The sequence below is a fragment of the Pongo pygmaeus genome, chromosome 21, assembly GCF_028885625.2.
Source record: "Pongo pygmaeus isolate AG05252 chromosome 21, NHGRI_mPonPyg2-v2.0_pri, whole genome shotgun sequence".
Lineage (NCBI taxonomy): Eukaryota > Metazoa > Chordata > Mammalia > Primates > Hominidae > Pongo > Pongo pygmaeus.
The window spans coordinates 52,238,249-52,257,883 of record NC_072394.2 but is presented as its reverse complement, the minus strand read 5'-3'; the positions used below and the strand labels follow the sequence as shown (position 1 = coordinate 52,257,883).

The 19,635-nt window shown below is 42.6% G+C and overlaps 1 protein-coding gene across 1 annotated transcript in view; it reads left to right on the top strand.

The window, feature by feature from the left end:
- B4GALT5 (beta-1,4-galactosyltransferase 5) overlaps positions 1-19,635 on the top strand; it is an 81,528-nt gene that overhangs the window by 55,048 nt on the left and 6,845 nt on the right. Inside the window, exons 2-6 of the mRNA XM_054467184.2 lie at positions 2,687-2,821; positions 12,382-12,495; positions 15,810-15,934; positions 16,885-17,001; positions 18,789-18,976. Of these exons, the coding sequence (XP_054323159.1) occupies positions 2,687-2,821; positions 12,382-12,495; positions 15,810-15,934; positions 16,885-17,001; positions 18,789-18,976 (679 nt within the window). The remainder of the gene's footprint in view (positions 1-2,686; positions 2,822-12,381; positions 12,496-15,809; positions 15,935-16,884; positions 17,002-18,788; positions 18,977-19,635) is intronic.

Sequence of the window (19,635 nt, the reverse complement as noted above, 5' to 3'; positions counted from 1 at the left end):
CTGAAAGCTTCCTCAAGAGGTCTGTGAACTGGGGTTTGAAGGATTAATGGGATTTGCAGGGCAGAAAGAATAGACCCCTTGCTGTAGCAGCAGCTCAGGGATAAAGGCAAGAGACGTAAAAGACTTTTGAGCAGGAACAGTGTGGATAAATCTGTAATTAAGAAAGGTCAAGAAAGATCCATCTGGCAGCTTTGTGCAGGAGATGAAGATGTGAGAGCTATCTCCTTAAGAGTAAGCATTTAAGCCATGTGGGTGCTTGAAATCTTTCAGAGAGAGGTTGTGGCTAGAACATGGATGAGCGAGGTATAAAGCTTAGTGGTTAAGAGCACAGACACACCTGGTTCAAATCCTAGTGCTCTCAGTTGACCTTTGTGAAGATACTTGGAGAAACTGAAGCCTAGAAGTTGTTTGTAAATTGGATAGTATTACTTGCCTCTTAGGATAATTATGAGGATTAAATGCGATAAGGAATTATGTAATTAAGTGCTCAATAAATGTTGCTTACATTTATTATGTGGCCAGAGTTCCCTAGAGCAGTGGTTATAGAAGTGTGGTCCTTAGTCCAGCACCATTTATCACCTGTGAGCTTGTTACAAGTGCACATTCACGGGCCCCACTCAGACCAGCTGCATCAGTCTGGGTAGTGGGACCTAGGAAACAGGCTTCTTAAAAGCACTCTGGGGGATGGGTGGGAAACATTAGAGAATGACGGCCCTAGAGGAATCTTCCATTTGGGATGCAAAGCTAAGAAAGGGAGAGTGTTTAAAGGAGGAGCTAAGCAACTGCGTCCTTTGCAGTGCAGAGGAAAGGCGGTAGTGAATTATTGGCGGCACCTAACTATAAGCTTTACACAAGATTTTCAATAAATACAATAAATACAATAAATAAAAGCTTTACACAAAATTTTCAATAAGACAACTGGTTTAGTAATATGTTGGGATGAAAGGAAGATTTCAGGTCAGTGGGAACATACTGTACAGCCCAAGTGATTAAAAAAACAACAACAACACAGGACTGAATTAGAAATGTGATATTAGATGAAGTTTAAGTCTTAGGTTTAACAAGTATTTGTGGACTGCCCCCCTACTGCGACTGGCAGTGTGCTATCTGCTGGAAATAGAGAATGCGGTGTTACTCCTGCTTTCAGAGACTTCACACAGTTACACTTTTTTTTAATAATTGGAAGCTGTCTTTTTTTCCTTAAAATCTTTCCTAGCTACTAGAGAGTAAACACAATATCTGATCTATTCTCCGACGGTGCCAGAAGTTAAGCATAGGGCTGTCTCCCAATCAATGCAAGGCCGCATTTGAAACTGCTACCTCATTTTGGAAAGCATTCTGAACACTGGTCCTTTTTGCTTATTATTTTATGGCTTGGGATATACCTTAAGAGATGATTTGAAATCTTTTGAAAGATTTCAATGTCCCTATTTAATGTTGGCCACGTGGGGTTTTTGACATTATGCTAACCCACCCCACCTCTGTCATTCCCAGTACAAAGCACCAAAAGCACTAACTTGAAATACAGTGACTTCTAAGCTTTGTCCATTATTCCATTCAGTCATTGTTTGCTGCGCATTATGTACAGGATACTGCTTTAATAGTGATGAAACATAATGTCAGCCAAGTGTCTTGTCAAAGAGCTAGAATCCACATCCCAAGGCCAGATGTATTGAGTGTGGAGGAGGCACTGGGGCCTGGTCCCGAGGTTAGCCAAGCAGTTAGATGAATCCACCCCCAGACCCACCCACAAAGTTTGTAAATGTTCCACCCCTGTAACACATCCCCCTTTCACAATGACAAAGGCAATTTGAGGGAATTAGAGTAACTGGTTAAGAAACTATGTTTTACAATCTCACTGTTTCTTGAAAATAGATGGCATAGCAGTGGAGTTTGCAAGTAGAATATAGGGATTACATTTTGATGTGTTTGTGAGCTTCTAGTTTTGAATCATAGAGAGACTTCAGGAAAATGCCAAGTGGAGATCACTTTCCAAAGAAGACAAGATTGGCAGGTTAATCTGAACACTGATTTGTTAAGAGCATGTTTTAATTGACCTTGGACTATGCTCTTTCCCTATTGCTTTGGACTTTGGGCTGGGATGGGTGGATAGTGAGGACTGCAAATAGTCTTTTGTTACTCCTTTTTCTTTCCAAATCTTTCCAAGGGTAAGTGATTGGAGCCTCAGTCTACTCCTTTGAAAAGGTTGCCAAGACCAGACCGTGGCTTCAGACCATGGCTTCAGTGCTTCTAGCAGGCAGAGAGTCAGTGGTTTCTTTCTCTTTGAAGAACCATGAACTAATTCTGAGAAGGTGAACTTAAAGAGAGCAGAAACCTTTAAAAAAAAAAAAAAGGTTTAACTAATTCATAAAGGTCTTTCTGATGATCAGAGTGCTAGAATACAGATTGGGTATTTGGAGAAGAGATGGAATATATTTTTTTTAAGTTGATGGTTTTTCTAGAACTGCTGGATATTGACAGAAATTCCTCTAAACTCTACTAGCTACCCAAAGGATGTTGGTGTCCTGAAAGGTATGGAAAATAGAGTTATGGTCGTGGAGGGTTTTAAAAGAACTAAAGGAGGCTTTAAAAGTCCAAAAAGAAAAAAAAAACATAGCTATGTGGTATGTTTTTTTAAATGATTGCTTCTAAATCCACCTCTTTTTCCCCTTTTTGCTTTCTGCAGTGAACACCTACCTCTTCATGATGCAAGCTCAAGGCATTCTGATCCGGGACAACGTGAGAACAATCGGTGCTCAGGTTTATGAGCAGGTGCTTCGGAGTGCTTATGCCAAGAGGAACAGCAGTGTAAATGACTCAGGTATATTTTTAGTAAAGAGGTAGTCTGATTAGAATGTCTCCTCCCAAGAGAGGTAAATTCAGTTGCAATAATTATTTTCAATGGGAAAAGTGCATTGTAAAAGAGGGATTTGGCTGAGTTTTACTTTACTGCTAAAAAAGCTCTTGCCAAATGAATCCTCGTTCATTTTTGTTAACAATATGACTCAGTCTGTTTGTGTTGCTATAAAAGAGTACTTGAGGTTGGATAATTTACAAAGGAAAAGGATTTATTTGGCTCATGGTTCTGCAGATTATTCAAGAAGTGTGACGCCAGCATCTGCTTCTGGCGAGGGCCTCAGGCTGCTTCCACTCTTGATGGAAGGGGGAAGGGGAAGCCCATGTGTATGGTGAGAGGAAGCAGTGTGGCAGGTGAGAGGAGGGCAGGGCCAGGCTCTTCTTAACAACCAGCTCTTGTGGGAGCCAATAGAGGAGAACCTACCACAACAGCAGCAAGCCATTTATGAGGGATCTGCCCCTGTGACCCAAACACCTCCTGTAGGCCCCACCTCCATCATTGGGGATTACATTTCAGCATGAGGTTTGCAGGGGACAGACATTTAAACTATAGCATAATACATTAAGAGTGACTGGATGACTACTTCTTTTTTTTTTTTTTTTGAGACGGAGTTTTGCTCCTGTCATCCAGGCTGGAATGCAACGGGTGATTTCGGCTCACTGCAACCTCCACTTCCCCAGTTCAAGAGATACGCGTGCCTCAGCCTCCTGAGTAGCTGGGATTACAGGAGCACGCCACCATGCCTGGCTAATTTTCGTATTTTTAGTAGAGATGGGGTTTCACCATGTTGGCCAGGTTGGTCTTGAACTCCTGACCTGAAGTGATCTGCCTGCCTCGGCCTCCCAAAGTGCTGGGACTACAGGCATAAGCCACTGTGCCAGGGCTCTTTCTTTTTAACTCTTTCAAAAACTGAATACAGGAAGGAAGTAATACTTCCACATGATTAAATGGGACTCTCTTGAGGCCTCTCTAGTCCAGCCAAGGATGGTTTTTATTTAAAAAATAGATTCTGAGATTTCATTTTACTAAGGATTCATGATTTGCCTCTTATTTCTGTAACTGAGGACTAATGTGCTTTCTGGGTTTGTTTGGGTTTTTTTGAGATGGAGTTTTGCTCTTGTCATGCAGGCTGGAGTGCAGTGGTGTTATCTCGGCTCACTGTAACCTCCACCTCCCGGGTTCAACTGATTCTCCTGCCTCAGCCTCCCGAGTAGCTGGGGTTACAGATGTGTGCCACCATACCTGGCTAACTTTTGTATTTTTAGTAGAGACGGGGTTTCGCCATGTTGGCCAGGCTGGTCTCAAACTCCTGACCTCAGGTGATCCGCCTGCCTCGGCCTCCGAAAGTGTTGGGATTACAGACGTGAACCACTGTGCCCAAGTTTTTTTTTTTTATTCTCTTGAGATGGCATCTCACTTTGTCTCCCAGGCTGGAGTGCAATGGCATGATCTTGGCTCACTGCAGCCTTGACCTCCCAAGCTCAAGTGATTCTCCTGCCTCGTCCTCCCAAAGTGCTAGGATTAAAGGTGTGACCCACCGTGGCTCGTTTTTTGTATTGTTTGTAGACATGGCTAGTTTTTGTATTTTTTGTAGACAAGGCTTTCACCACGTTGCCCAGTCTGGTCTTGTACTCCTGAGCTCAAGCGATCCACCTGCCTTGGCCTCCCAAAGTGCTAAGATTATAGGCATGAGCCACCATACCCAGCCTCCTGTGGCTTCTTAATGATTTCATCAAAGCCCAATATTTTAAAATATTTACATTTAAAAAAAAATTCTCCCTATAAATCAGTCCTCTCTTCTCTAATAAGTTACAAGATTTTTGGAAGATCACTGTCGAATGTGAAATTGCTTTGCAAATGTTGCAAACGCGAATTATTCTGTGGTGCTTAGGAAATCAAGAGAAAGCATTGCCTCTCTTAAAAGAATTGCCTCTCCTTAAAAGAATTGACCACATCCTAATTTATCAGTTTCCTCTGCTGTCCACTTTAGCAACAGAGGACTGTAGTTAGCAAACTGATAAACTTTTGATACTTCCTTTCTTGTTTGCAAAGAACAAGTGAATGACATTTCAGAGCTTTTTAGACAAATTGTGGTCGCACTGGGTCAAGTTACCTGAGCTCTGAACCATACCCGGGAGAGGAAACCCTGCAGTTTCCGTCTTGCGTGTGGTGGTAGGTTTTGCGCACAATCCGCACACACATTCTCACTCGACTCATTTGTGGCTCTGTCAGTTAAGGCAGAATTTTATGCTGTTTGCATTTTTCACACATAGTACATATAATCTTGGGGAAGATGGCACAGCTTGATCATGTGACTCTTTCCCTAAACCCTGCCAAAATCCTGCTTCTAGTTAGGTGAAGAAACGAAGCAGTACTGACTGCCCTTCCAGAGCGCTCTCCCCTGTATAGCACTGAGTAAGGGAACATTTGTGTCCTCATGACATTTATCCAGTCCAGATGTCATACTTCTGCAGTGTTAGATGAGGCTAGAATATCTGTCTCTCTGAGCATTTGGCAGTACTGGCAGTTCTCTCAGAAGTTAGAGAGGCATGCGGCAGGACCCCATTTCCACACCACTGCTGGTCTGGCAACACAGGATTGCGCTGCTTCCTGAGTTGCTGTCTTTGAAAACTGAGTACAGAGGTGAGTTTCACCCTTGGAGGGTGTATCCAGTGACCCATTATTATTCAACTTGGTGTGCTTTTATTCTCAAATTATCATACACCCAAATACTTTTTCCTTGCATCTCTCTGGTTAGAACAATCTATTTTTTGTTAAACTTGTTTATTTCTCTAATAGATTGGAAGTCTGTGCCATCAGGGACTCTCTTACTGTTTATTAGATACTTGACTCACATGATTTCATATAGTCCCTCACAAGAACCCAGAAGGTAGCTACTATGTCCCCATTGTAGGGATAAAAGGAACAAGGCACATGGAAGTCATGGAACTTGATGCAGCAGCAGGGTTAGGGTTTGCTGATTCTCTGACTCCAGGGCCTGTGCCCTGAATCCCAGTAATGGCTTCGTTCCTTTTGTCATCTTTGTATCCTTAGTACCTTATACACTGCCTCGCACATAGGAAGCACTTGGTAAATTATTTTTGTATGCATGAAGGAATGAATTTAACAAGAAAGCACATTTTAAGTGTTGTAGCATGTTTCTAAGGAGGTCACCATCTTGATGAGCTGCTGTGTCACTGGCACATCTTTGGCGAGTAAGTACAGGTTGAGCATCCCCAATCAGAAAATACCAACTCCAGACTGCTCCAGAATCCACACATGATTAAACCTTGAGTGCCAACACGACACTTGAAGAAAATACTCAATGGAGCATTGCAGATTTCGGATTTTTAGATTGGGATTGATCAACTGGTAAGTGTAATGCAAATATTCCAAAATCCTAAAAAATCAGAAATCTGAAACACTTCTGGTCCTAAGCATTTCAGATAAAGGATACTCAACCTGTACTGAAAAGAAAATAACATTTCACTGAAAGTGTATTTAATGAAAACCCATCATTCTTCATTTCAAAGCAGTTGTCTACCTAGCACAGTCAGAGAGGGTATTCTGGGCCCAGCACTGCTGAGACAGCCAAATGACTGACACCTCTGGCCCAACCACTTCTGCCTGGAGCACTGTTGGCTTAATGGTGGTAACCTGGACTGTGCACCATCCTCTGCTGAAATAATGCTGAGGCACATACCCACATTCAGGCATCTGCATTAGGCCAAGCATAGCTCAAAAGCCCAGGGTGACATTTAAGTAATGCTGGTTTTCTTTAAGTTTAAAAGCAACGTGGTGATTATTGAATGAAAACAGACTTTTGGGGATGGGGTCTGTGAACCTGGAAATAAGCCTGAAGTAGTGACCAGGAGAAGCTTCCTGTTGTCACTGAAAGCCATTGGTTTGTGAGATTGTGAATCTGCAGAGTGAGTAAAGTCGTGCTGGTGTGCTTTGTAATCTGTTAGTGGAGTGGGTCATCTTCACCTCTTTCTCGGTGGTTTTAGATGTCCAGTCTGTAGTCTTCAGTGTGGCTACCCTCCCAGTAGGTAGTCATCCTTTAATGGACTAACTCTTGAAGAATGCTAATTCTTTATATTTCACAGATATTTGTCCCAATGGCATCTTTCTAGTATATATAAATTTCCATATTTTTTTCAAGCAGAGAGGCAAGTGTTTCGTCTTTTCTCAAATGGGCGGGGAAAGTGGTGATTCTTGCTGGGGTCCATTGGTCAGCACTTCCCATTCCTTCTCAACTGGATTTGGTAACACAAGGGAGAAGGCAGGTTTTTACCTCCTCCAGGTATTAGGGTAGCAATACCAAGCTTAGCTATACATTGGAATTCCTAAGGAGCTTTCCAAAGTACTGATGTCTGCGCCTGACTGCTAGAGATTCTTATTTAATTGGTCTGAGGTGTAGCCTGAATGTTAGAATTTTGTTTGTTTTTGTTTTGAGACAGTCTTGCTCTGTCACCCAGGCTGGAGTGCAGTGGCACCATCTCAGCTCACTGCAGCCTCCGCCTCCTAGATTCAAGTGATTCTCCTGTCTGAACCTCCTGAGTAGCTGGGACACCAGGCGGGTGCCACCACGCCCGGCTAATTTTTGCATTTTTAGTAGAGATGAGGTTTCACCACGTTGCCCAGGCTGGTCTCAAACTCCTGGCTTCAAGTGATCTGCTCACCTCGGCCTCCCAAAGTGCTGGGATTACAGGCATGAGCCACCACAGCCAGCCTGGTGTTAGGGTTTTTGAAAGCTTCTTAGATAATTCTAATGTGCAGCCAAGGCTTCTGAGCCCCGGTGTGAAGCAGTGCTGAAGAAGCAGCTGCTGTTGGACAGAAATGCTGAAGAAGCAGCTGCTGTTGGACAGCAGTGTTGGTCTGCAAGCCCATGATATCAGCAGCCCTTTGAACCTGTAGGTAGGAGTCTTTTGTTTTCCCATTTTCTATCTATCTATCTTTTTTTTTTTTTTTTTGAGACGGAGTCTTGATCTGTTGCCCAGGCTGGAGTGCAGTGGCGCGATCTTGGCTTGCTGCAACCTCTGCCTCCCAGGTTCAAGCGATTCTCCTACCTCAGCCTCCTAAGTAGCTGGGATTACAGGCACCCACGACCACGCCTGGCTAATTTTTGTATTTTTAGTAGAGATAGGGTTTCGCTATATTGGCCAGGCTGGTCTCAAACTCCTGACCTCAGGTGATCCACCTGCCTTGGCCTCTCAAAGTGCTGGTATTACGGGTGTGAGCCACTGTGCCTGGCCTGTTTTCCCATTTTCTTTTTTGAGACAAAGTCTCGCTCTGTTGCCTGGGCTGGAGTGCGGTGACGGGATCTCGGCTCACTGCAACCTCCACCTTTTGGGTTCAAGCAATTCTCCTGCCTCAGCCTCCTGAGTAGCTGGAACTACAGGCGCGTGCCACCATGCCTGGCTAATTTTTTGTATTTTTAATAAGAGAGAGGGTTTCACCATGTTCGTCAGGCTGGTCTTGAACTCCTGACCTCAGGTGATCCATCCACCTTGGCCTCCCAAAATGCAGAGATCACCGCACCTGGCTTGTTTTCCCATTTTCTAAATGTAAAAGCGGCTGCCTTCTTTGCCCTTCAAGAACATGTCCGGGTTTGAAATAGATTAGATTTAAATTAAAAAGTAAAACCGTGACTGTAGAAATTCAACAGGCTCGTTTTTCTCTCAGCATTTTCCTCATTCAGTAGGTACATGCTTTAGAAGAGTAAGAAGTTATATTTGGAACTCCAAGGGAATAAGGTATAACCCCACCCGTTGCTGGACAGCTAGCAGGGGAGAAAAACAAGGGCTCCTCATGATAACAGCACATAGTTTTACCAGGTCGTGAGCAATTAATTTCCTCTGTCTCTTTCATTTTAAAAGGCCTCTATTGCTACTGAAAAGCAGACTTTGTTTGTTTGTTTGTTTATTTATGATGGAGTTTTGCTCTCGTTGCCCAGGCTGGAGTGCAACCTTGTGATCTCAGCTCACTGTAACCTCTGCCTCCTGGGTTCAAGCGATTCTCCTTCCTCAGCCTCCTGAGTAGCTGGGATTACAAGCACCTGCCACCATGCCCGGCTAATTTCTGTGTGTGTTTTTTTTTTTTTTTTTTTTTTTAGCAGAGTCGGGGTTTCACCATATTGGCCAGGCTGATTGGCCAGGCTGATCTTGAACTCCTGACCTCAGGTGATCACCCACCTTGGCCTTCCAAGTAGACTTTATTTTAATTAAAGTTTTATTTAAAAATTTTTAAACAAGAAATCAGGAAATTAAGCCACCCCTCCCAACATGTAGAGTAAGGTTCTGGAAGATTTTTACAATGGAGTTGTTGTATATTTGAGGATTCTTAAAACAGTGACATATTATTAATTTAGTGATCAGAAGAAAAATAAATGCTGCTTTTTTTGTTTCATGCTAGTTGCTACCAGGCTTATTGTATCATTGTTTGAAGGAAGTAGAAAGGAATTTATCTGTCTTCAAAGAAACTCCAAATAGTAGAATCATTAGAGTTAGAGATAGTTTGTCTCTTGCTTCAAGTTTTTTAAATTCTAGTTTCTTGATTATGTTCTAGCTCTAGGGCTTGGGTCAGTCATTGACCAGAATGATTATTATCTTCGTTTTTGTTGATTTGTTTATGAAAATATACTTAGTGTAATACTTTTGGGAATTTCATTGCCTTCTAGTGAATGTATTGACTGTGCCAATACATGTTTCCAGCCAGCGTCTCTTGCCACACATGGGCGTATCACAAACACAGGCACATTTTCTAGTACTTGTGAGGTCTTTTAATTTTTTTCTAAAGGAGAATAATTTCATCTATTAGATTCATCCAGAGTAATAATTAGGATGAGGGGTTCTTCACATAGATTTTTGAAGTAGTTACTACCTTCAGAAGAAGATTCAACCCAGGCCAGGTTTGCATATATGAGCTGAGCTCAGAGAATTTCTGTGTAAATATTATCTTTAAGGTTCTGTCTTGGTTCATGTTTTTGTTTTTTTTTTTTTTTAAGATAGGATCTCACTCTGTCACCCAGGCTGGAGTATAGTGGTGTGATCATTGCCCACCGGAACCTCGACCTCCCAGGCTCAGGTGATCCTCCTGCCTCAGCCTCCCGAGTAGCTGGGACCACAGGCGCGCACCACCAGGCCTGGCTAATTTTTAAAATTATTTGTAGAGACAGGTTCTCAGCATGTTTCCCGGGCTGGTCTTGGCCTCCTGGGCTCAGGCAATCCTCTTGCCTCAGTCTCCCAAAGTGCTGGGATTATAGGCATGAGCCACCACACCCAGCCTGGTTTATGTCTTTATATAAATTAGTCTCTACTATTCTCTATAAATGCAGGCTTAGTGTTTTTCAGGAAAGCTACTACTAAAAAGGACAGAAAGCATTCTGTTCCTTCCCTTGTTAAGACAGTGTTAAAATTTTCAAGTTGCCTCTCATTGAATTTTGTCCCCAGAGTACTTGCAGAGTAGGCAGCGCAGAGTAGGCAGCCGTGTGCATATATAAAAGGATTCAATGTGTTAGCCATTTGATTCTTGGAAACCTGCTCATAGTGCTTTTTCAAAAATATCTTAGTTGAAGATTCTAGAATTCTAGGGTACAAAGTGAATTTGAACAGGATGTTTTAATTTTCCTAGAATCAGCATGGATCCAAAAGGATTTAATATTCTGTGAAAAAAATAAAAACAATACCGTATACTGGAAAGATCTCTCATTCAGAGTTTAGTTGGAGCTCTGTCATGCATTAGCCAGGGCTCCTGGTCTGAGTTCTGTGTATGTTGTTCCAGTTATTCATCTGTAGAAAATGAGGTTGGAGGACCCTCCTCCTACTCTACAACTATAGTCCCCTAGGAAAAAGACATCTGCCTTCACACTCTTCATATCCACTAACGTGACTCTAAAGGGGCATACATATGTGAGGATTTTCAGATTACAAACCCTTGAGAATGAGAACAGGAAAGGAGACCACAGCAAAAAATCTTGGTAGGTAGAAAGCAGAACCACTGATAAAAGACTTAACAAACCCAAGAAAACTGACTGCTCAAAGCAGCAACAGGAAAACCAGCAACCGCCCCAGGATCCCCCAGAAGCTCAGGAACTAGCAATATGGGAAGTAGGAGCAAAGGTGGCAACAAAAATAAAGTGAGATTGAAAGCTGTTAAAAAGCAGTCAGATACCCAGACCCATTTCCCCATCCTGGCAAGAGCTGGAGACTTAATAACCCCAGAGATGGCAAAACAGAGGCTCCTCAACCTGGGGATAGCTGGCATGACCACAGTATTTGAAAAGATGGGGATTACATATGCCCCAGCCTCTTTCTCTTCTTTCTTAGTTTCAGGATGTTTATAGTCAGGTCTCTACCATTCTGGGAGGAGATTCGAGTGGATTTCTCTGGAGAATCTGGTTAGACCAGGAGAAAAGACCCAAAGATGTTGACACCGGAGATATCAATAAGAGAAAAATGACTGCAAACATGAAACAAGAATATTGTAAGAAATGAATATTCAGGAAACAAGAGCTCTTCAAAGTTAAAAATATGATAGCAGAGATGATGATTAAAGGAAGGTTGAGTAAAGTTGAGGAAATCTCTTGGAAATTAGGGCAGATAAATGGCAAGATGGAAAACTGGATAGAAAAGATAAGACAGTTAAAGGACCAGGAGGTCCCACATCCAACTCCTGTTCTGTATTCTCCAGAAAGGCAGCACAGAGTACAGAAGGGAGGAATCATCACCGAGAGAATACCTCCCCCCAAGCACATTTGGCAGGGAAGAAAGCCAGAAGCTGCCACACCTCCTCTGGGAGGATGAAGTTGAGAGAATACCTAATGCATGTCTTAGGAGGAAATGTCTTGGTGAAAGGCGTGGTGTTGAATTAGAATCATTGCATATAAAACTGAGGAAACAGAACAACAAGATGCATAACTTCCCACATTCCTCAGCAAGGACTAGTACTTAACAGCAGCATCATAATACAAAGACTGAAGATTGTCCTAACCACAGCTATGATATGTGACCTATGGGATGGGAGACTGGGGAAAGCGATCGTGTGGCAGGGGTGGCAGAAGGAAGGGGATAATGTCTTCACCTCCCATAATCGGAGGTCAGTAGGTAAGACTGAAAACAGAAACATCACGACCAGCCGTAGAGGCTGACAGAGAGGTGAATACTGCATATAAATGCTGAAATACTTGGCCAAAAGAAGGGCAAGTGGTTCCTTTAGAAAATAGAAATGAGAGGAGGGCAACTGCTATTTTTTAAATTACATTTAATTACAGTTGACTGTAAACTGAGTGCTGCATATAAACCTATAAAATCAATAGGAATAGGAACACTGGTTAAAATGTGTCATTTGGCTAACATTTTTATTGATGGGTTTACATTTTTAGCTGCATCAAAGCGATAGTCCAGAGTCCTGTCTCCTTCCCCCAAGATGATAGCTAAGAGAAAGACTTACTTGGTAGGCATCTAATAATTGCATGGTTGATTACACATACCAGTCTGATCGGCTTTTTTCCTTTATCTCCCTAGATTATCCTCTTGACTTGAACCACAGTGAAACCTTCCTGCAAACTACAACATTTCTTCCTGAAGACTTCACCTACTTTGCAAACCATACCTGCCCTGAAAGGCTCCCTTCCATGAGTGAGTACAGCTCTGGCCTGTCTTCCTCTGCTTTTAAAATGGATAAAGGGGAGGGCACTCTTGATCTTTCTGTCTGCCAGAGAATATAAATACCTCCCTGCCATTGGAAACAGGGTTTGTGAAAGTTGTGCTCCTGGCTCCTCTTCAAAGCCTGCTGCAAGGTTGCCTGTGTTCTTGGGTGCCATTTTCTGCCTTTCCTACTTTTTCACTCTTTCCTTTGCACTTGCCTGTCCTTTGTAACTTGGGTTCTGTTTGAACTTCCTAGAGAAAGTATGAATACAGTCATTCATAGCTTAACAACGAGGGTACTTTCTGAGAAGTACATCATTAGGTGATTTTATTGTTGGGGGAACCTCCTAGAGTAAAATTCCACAAATCTAGATGGTGTAGCTACACCTCTAGGCTGTATGGTATGGCCTATTGCTCCTGGGCTGCAAACCTGTGCAGCATGGTACTATACAGTAATTGTAACTCAGTGGTAAGTATTTGTGTATCTAAACATAGAAAAGGTACAGTAAAAAATGTGATATAAAAGATAAAAAATGGTACAGCTGTGTAGGGCACTTACCATGAACGGAGCCTGCAGGAATGGAAGTTGCTCTGGTGAGTCAGTGAGTGAGTGAACATGGAGTGAATGTGAACGTGAAGGCCTGGGACATGACTCTGCACTACTGTAGACTTTATGAACACTGAACACTTAGGCTGCACCACATTTATTCAGAAAATATTTTTCTTTCTTTAATGGTAGATGAACCTTACTATTATACCTTTTTACTTTCTAAACTTGTGAACTTTTAAAAAGTTTATTAAAAAAACCTGCAGCCTTGAACTTCTAGGCTCAAGCAACCCTCCCACCTCAGCCTCCTGAGGAGCTAGGACTACAAGTGCCTGTTGCCAATGCCTGGCTAATTTTAAAATTATTATTATTTTTTTTATTTTAAGAAATGGGGTGTTACTATGTTGTCCAGGCTGGTCTTGAACTCCTGGCCTCAAACAACCCCTCCACCTAGGCCTGGGCAACAGGCTCCAGTGTGCCATGATCTCATGTGCCACTACACTCCAGCCTGGGCAACAAAGCAAGACTCTGTCTCAAAAGGGTAAAATAACGATTTAAAATATAGTATAATAAATATATAAACCAGTAACATAGTTTATTATCATTATCTAGTATAATGTACTCTACATAATTGTATGTGCTATACTTTTTTATTTTTGAGATGGAGTTTCGCTCTTGTTGCCCAGGCTGGAGTGCAGTGGTGCCGTCTCCGCTCGCTGCAACCTCTGCCTCCCAGGTTCAAGTGATTCTCCTGCCTCAGCCTCCTGAGTAGCTGGGATTATAGGCACCTGCCACCACGCCTGGCTAATTTTTATATTTTTAGTAGAGATGGGAATTCACCATGTTGGCCAGGCTGGTCTCGAACTCCTGACCTCAGGTGATCCGCCCACCTCAGCCTCTCAAAGTGCTAGGATTACAGGTGTGAGCCACTGCTCCCAGCCTTGTGATACACTTTTATACGACTGGCAGTGCGGTAGATTTGTTTATACCAGCATCACCAGAAACACTTGAGTAACACAACAGTGCTATGGCAGCTATGTCATCACTAGGCAGTAGGAATTTTTCAACTCCATTGTGATCTTATGCAACCACCGTATATGCCATCCGTCACTGGTGAAAATGTCAAAGCACATCACTGTATAGGTAGTCAGCTTTGTCTTTTTAGTATAAATCTCCCACTGATTGTAGTGCTTGATCTTAGAGGTGGGGGTCTCACTATGTTGCCCAGGCTGGTCTCCAACTTCAGGGCTCAAGCAATCCTCCTGCCTCAGCCTCCTGAGTAGCTGGGACTACAGGCATGAGCCACCATGTTTTGCTTGGAAGTTATTTTCTTAACAAAGTGCTAGTTAAAACAATTCTTAGATCTTTTTGTTCTTTTTTTTGAATCTTGTGTAAGCTAAAACAAAGACAGTAAACTCTTATACCTTTCCTATAGTTTTAGGCTTCTTATATAGTTCCCCACTTCTTTTTTTAAAATTGTTTTTTTTTAAGAAGTGAGATCAAGAAAAGGAAAATCTTACATTTGCAAAGTTGACTTTTATGCACAAACATAGTGAAAATAGGGAAAATGTTAGAAATAGTCGTGCATGGTATTTGAACATATTCTCATCCATATATGAATAATTAATTATAAGTATGTAAGTTGTGTTGGAAGCCTTACTGTTTCATTTGCATGTCTCACCACACATATATAGGTTTTCCCTTTAAAACCTGCATTTGTCTGCATCTAGATGTAAGCTTAGTTTGGGAAGGCTGTGATTTGTGTATCAGAAATAGGCATTGATAGGCCTAAAACTAATGTTATCAGTTCATTGTTTTGGTAGCATTTATTGATTGTTACTGTACCACTTCCTGACTTAAGTCAGAGATGACCAGCATTCTGAGTTAGGACATAATCACTCAGGGTCCTGACCCACTGGTGAATGGATTGAGAGAGGTAGTGTGTCCGCACTTGCATCAGGAGCAAACCTGACATGACTCTAAAAGCTCAGCTGCTTTTCTCCTTCTTCTCAGAAAAGCTCAGCTGCAGCCAGGTGCAGGCGCTCATAGCTATAATCCCAGCACTTTGGGAGGCCGAAGTGGGAGAATCACTGGAGCTCAGGAGTTCAAGACCAACCTGGGCAACATAGTGAGAGCCTGTCTCTATTTATTAAAACATATTAATAAACAAAACAAAAAAAAGAAGGCTGGGCGCAGTGGCCCATGACTGTAATCCTAACATTTTGGGTGGCCCAGGTGGGTGGATCCCTTGGGGTCAGGAGTTCGAGACCAGCCTGGCCAACAAGGTGAAACCCCATCTCTACTGAAAATACAAAATTAGCTGGGTGTGGTGGCATATGCCTGTAACCCCAGTTACTCGGGAGGCTGAGGCAGGAGAATTGCTTGAACCCAGAGGCAGAAGTTGCAGTGAGCTGAGATCACACCACTGCACTCCAGCCTGGATGACAGAGCGAGACTGTCTCAAAAAAAAAAAAAAGAAAAGAAAAGCTTAGCTGCTGTTTTACTTAAAGTCTACATTTCTTCCTGGCCCCTGATAGAAGCAGAACTCTAGAGTCTTAATTCCTTGATTGGCCTCTTCACCTTGAAAATAGTGAGGAACTGAAATGCGGTGAGATGGAAAGCAGAGGAAGGGACTTCCATCCTTGCTAAAAACAAATTCAGCTGAAAAAGCATTGCACCCTCCAGAGACTAAAACCCCAGGCCTAGGGAAACCTATCATTTTCTGACCTCTTAATCCCTTTTCCCCCTCTCTGTTCAGAGGGCCCAATAGACATAAACATGAGTGAAATTGGAATGGATTACATTCATGAACTCTTCTCCAAAGACCCAACCATCAAGCTCGGAGGTCACTGGAAGCCTTCTGATTGCATGCCTCGGTGGAAGGTAGGGTGTGAAGTCACAGCCAAAATGCTGAGAAGCCCACCTGGGGTTTGCCTTTGGTCCGAATCACCACGGGATTAGCTAACCATGACATTTTGTCATTTTCATCCTACCACCCCATGCAAATGTAGAAACATTTTAGAGGAATGGGTTTCCACAAGGACTCTTTTGTAGATACAGAAATTTGCATTATTCTAATGACCGAGCAAGACCCTTTGGTCTTCCCACCAGGAATATTAACAAAGCAAGGGGATGAGGGCGTTGGTGGTCTCTACTGACCCATTTGCAGAAGTCATCTGCAGAGTCAGTGCTTCATTCGTGTTCTCCATTGGTTACTACAAGATTAGTGGATTAAAAAGCAAAGTTACCTGGCTTGACACTGAGATTTAGTTTTTTTCTGCCTGACCATAGTCAGAAGACATCAGTAGTTTTCGTTAAGCTGTGACCCCAGCTTAAGTCCATTCTTTCAACAAGTGTCTATTAAAATGCGTATTCTGTGCCAGCCTTGTTAGGTGCTGGTGATGCAGCAGTGATCGGCAGATCTGGAACAGATCTGTATCTAACCCATCGCTGGGAAATAAAAACAATTGAATAACCAGCATTTGTACATTGCACATTGTAAGGGGAAATACTGCTTTGTGAAGCTTGTTTTAATTGTAAGTTTATAGATATATTTTTGTCACAGTGTAGAATGTGTGTTTTCCTATGAGTTATGGCCTAGAATAAATTGTAGGCCTACTGTGTACTATAAGATATGGTATATGTAAGAATAACATTCATCTAGGTCCAAGGGCCAACTTGCCAACATAGATCTTTATTTAGAGAAAGCTGAGGACAAGATAGCCAGCCTCCCAGAACTCCCATGGGTTGGTCAGCAATTCAGCAGCGGTGTCCTGCTAAGGAGTGAAAGCTGAGAGTCCTAACTGTGCTTCTTTTGCTGTAATCCACTCCAGGTGGCGATCCTTATCCCCTTCCGGAACCGCCACGAGCACCTCCCAGTCCTGTTCAGACACCTGATTCCCATGCTCCAGCGCCAGCGCCTACAGTTTGCATTTTATGTGGTTGAACAAGTGAGTAGTCCTTTCTTTTCCTTTCTTCTTTCTCTTCTGAGACAGCAGTTTAGGTTGCTGCAAGCTAATCCACTGTTAGTGTGAAGAGCCAATAAAACTGAAATCTTAGGACTGAGTTGCCTGAGGTTTGAAGGGGGAGCAGAGAGCAATTCTGTGCTCCTGGTTTGAGGTGTTTGTTGCCCAGTACTGGGCACACTTGAATCCAGGAGGGAGCTTTGTTGGCTCATGAACAAAGGCCTCTTATATGGTGGTTTTGTTGGTGCCTGCAGGCTCCAGACCCAGGAAGTTCCCCTTAAGATAAAGAGCTGCAGCAAGGTACAGCACAGAGGATGTGGCCTTGGAGTCAAGAGACCTCAGTGCTTGTCATGTCTGCTGTTAATCAACCAAGTGGCCTGGGACATTCGCAAACTTCTCTAAGCCTGAGGGTTTGGTTTTGTTTTCATCTTAAAAATATTGGTAGTGAACCAGAGGTCACAAACTGAAGAAGACCACATGGCAAATTCGGTCTGTAAATCTTTTTTTTTTGGTCCTGCATATTTTTTATTTGCCTTTAGATGGAACATGACTGTCCTACTGTGGTTTTCTCTTGCCGGGCCTACTTTATATGTTTACATTACTGACTTGGCTTCTGTAGGCATTTTGAAGTATGTGATCCTTGAACTAGAGGTGCTATATCCATAGATAAAACAAAAGGTTGACAGATTTCCCTGAATACACTGATCGTCAGCCTGAGGGTCTGTTGCATGCCCACCTCTCCCTATGGGCACACTTTTGAGTCTCATAGTCTGAGTTGCTGTTAAGTGGTCACCCTGGAGCTTGCCTTATACTGGAGTGAGAAGAAAATTGGGCACCACTGTTCAGCAAGGCCGGGCATCTGGGAAATGCTAACGGTCTATCTGCCAGTCCTAAGTTTGATAGTGGCAAGGGGGAGTCAATGTAGCTGTAACACTAATTACGCTGTTAACTGATTTGAACTAGTTTCTTCATGAGCCACTGAATTCTTGCCCATAGGCTTGAGTCCCTGGCATGCTCAGTGACTGTTCTTAGTTAGATCTTAAAAATAAAACAAAACAAAACTAAAAACCACTCTTTGTACTAGATTTGGTTTATGAACAGTTAGAGATTGGTTGATATGCTGAAGAGCAAGTGGTATAGAGTAGAAATGGTAGTGTTGTCTCTTACCTTTGTGGAGCGGGGTACTCTTCTAAATGCTGTTATATGGTTGAATTTCTGCCTTCAGTAGCCTTGGGAAAGAGAAGCTTGGGTTTGCTACCACTTACATTTTTAAAGAAATTGGGGCCAGAAGTCCAGTGACTTTTTCTTTTTCTTTTTTTTTGGAGACGGAGTCTTGCTCTGTCGCCCAAACTGGAGTACAATGGTGCGATCTTGGCTCACTGCGGCCTCCGCCTCCCGGGTTCAAGCAATTTCTCCTGCCTCAGCCTCCCAAGTAGCTGGGATTACAGGCATGCACCACTATGCCTAGCTAATGTTTTTGTATTTTCAGTAGAGATGGGGTTTCACCATGTTGGCCAGGCTGGTCTCGAACTCCTGATCCGCCCACCTTGGCCTCCCAAAATGCTGGGATTACAGGCGTGAGCCACTGTGCCCATGCCAGAGGTCCAGTGACTTCTGGGCCACACTGTGAGTTGATTTGTGGTGCTGGACCTGGTTACACTAGCCCAGTGATCTTTTCCAGTTGGTTCTAATAAACTCTTCTTTAGGCACAGGAAAGACAGCAAAGATTTTGCTTCAAGATTCTTTTAAAAATAAAGTTCTGTTTCTTTTAGGTTGGTACCCAACCCTTTAATCGAGCCATGCTTTTCAACGTTGGCTTTCAAGAAGCAATGAAGGACTTGGATTGGGACTGTTTGATTTTTCATGATGTAGATCACATACCGGAAAGTGATCGCAACTATTATGGATGTGGACAGATGCCGAGGCATTTTGCAACCAAATTGGATAAGTATATGTATCTGTGAGTATCATTTCCTCTTAATTAAAGAGGTTAAATCTGAAAGGATGGTGAGTGATATGAAAAGGAAATCTAATTAGCTGCAACCTAGATGCCCATCAGCTGATGGATGGATAAACAAAATGTGTGTATCCATACAATTGGAGTACTGTTTGGCAGGAGAAAGCAATGAAATACTGATACGTGACAAAACATGGATGAACTTCGAAAACATTATGTTAAAGAAGCCAGACACAAAGGTCGTGTATCATATGATTCCAGGTGTCTGAAATGTCCAGAATAAGCAAATCTATAGCGACAGAAAGTAGATAAATGGTTATAAGGGGCTAAGGAGGACAGGAGGAGTAGGGGGTGATTGCTAATGGGTGCAGGGCTTTGTGGGGGACAGTGATGAAACATGTTAATATAGATTGTGGTCATGGTTGCATAATTCAGTGAATAAACTAAAACCATTGAATGATATACTCTAAATGGGCGAATTGTGTATGGGTATGTCAATTATATCTCACTAAAGCTATTAAAAATCAGTTTGCAAAAATTAATTTTGCTAATTTGATACATGTCAGCATGAGGAAGCAAGTTCATATGGTTCAGGTCAGGAGCACAGAGAGCACTGTTTTTAGTCCTCAAATGAGAACCTTCTAGGGAAAACAATTACCCTG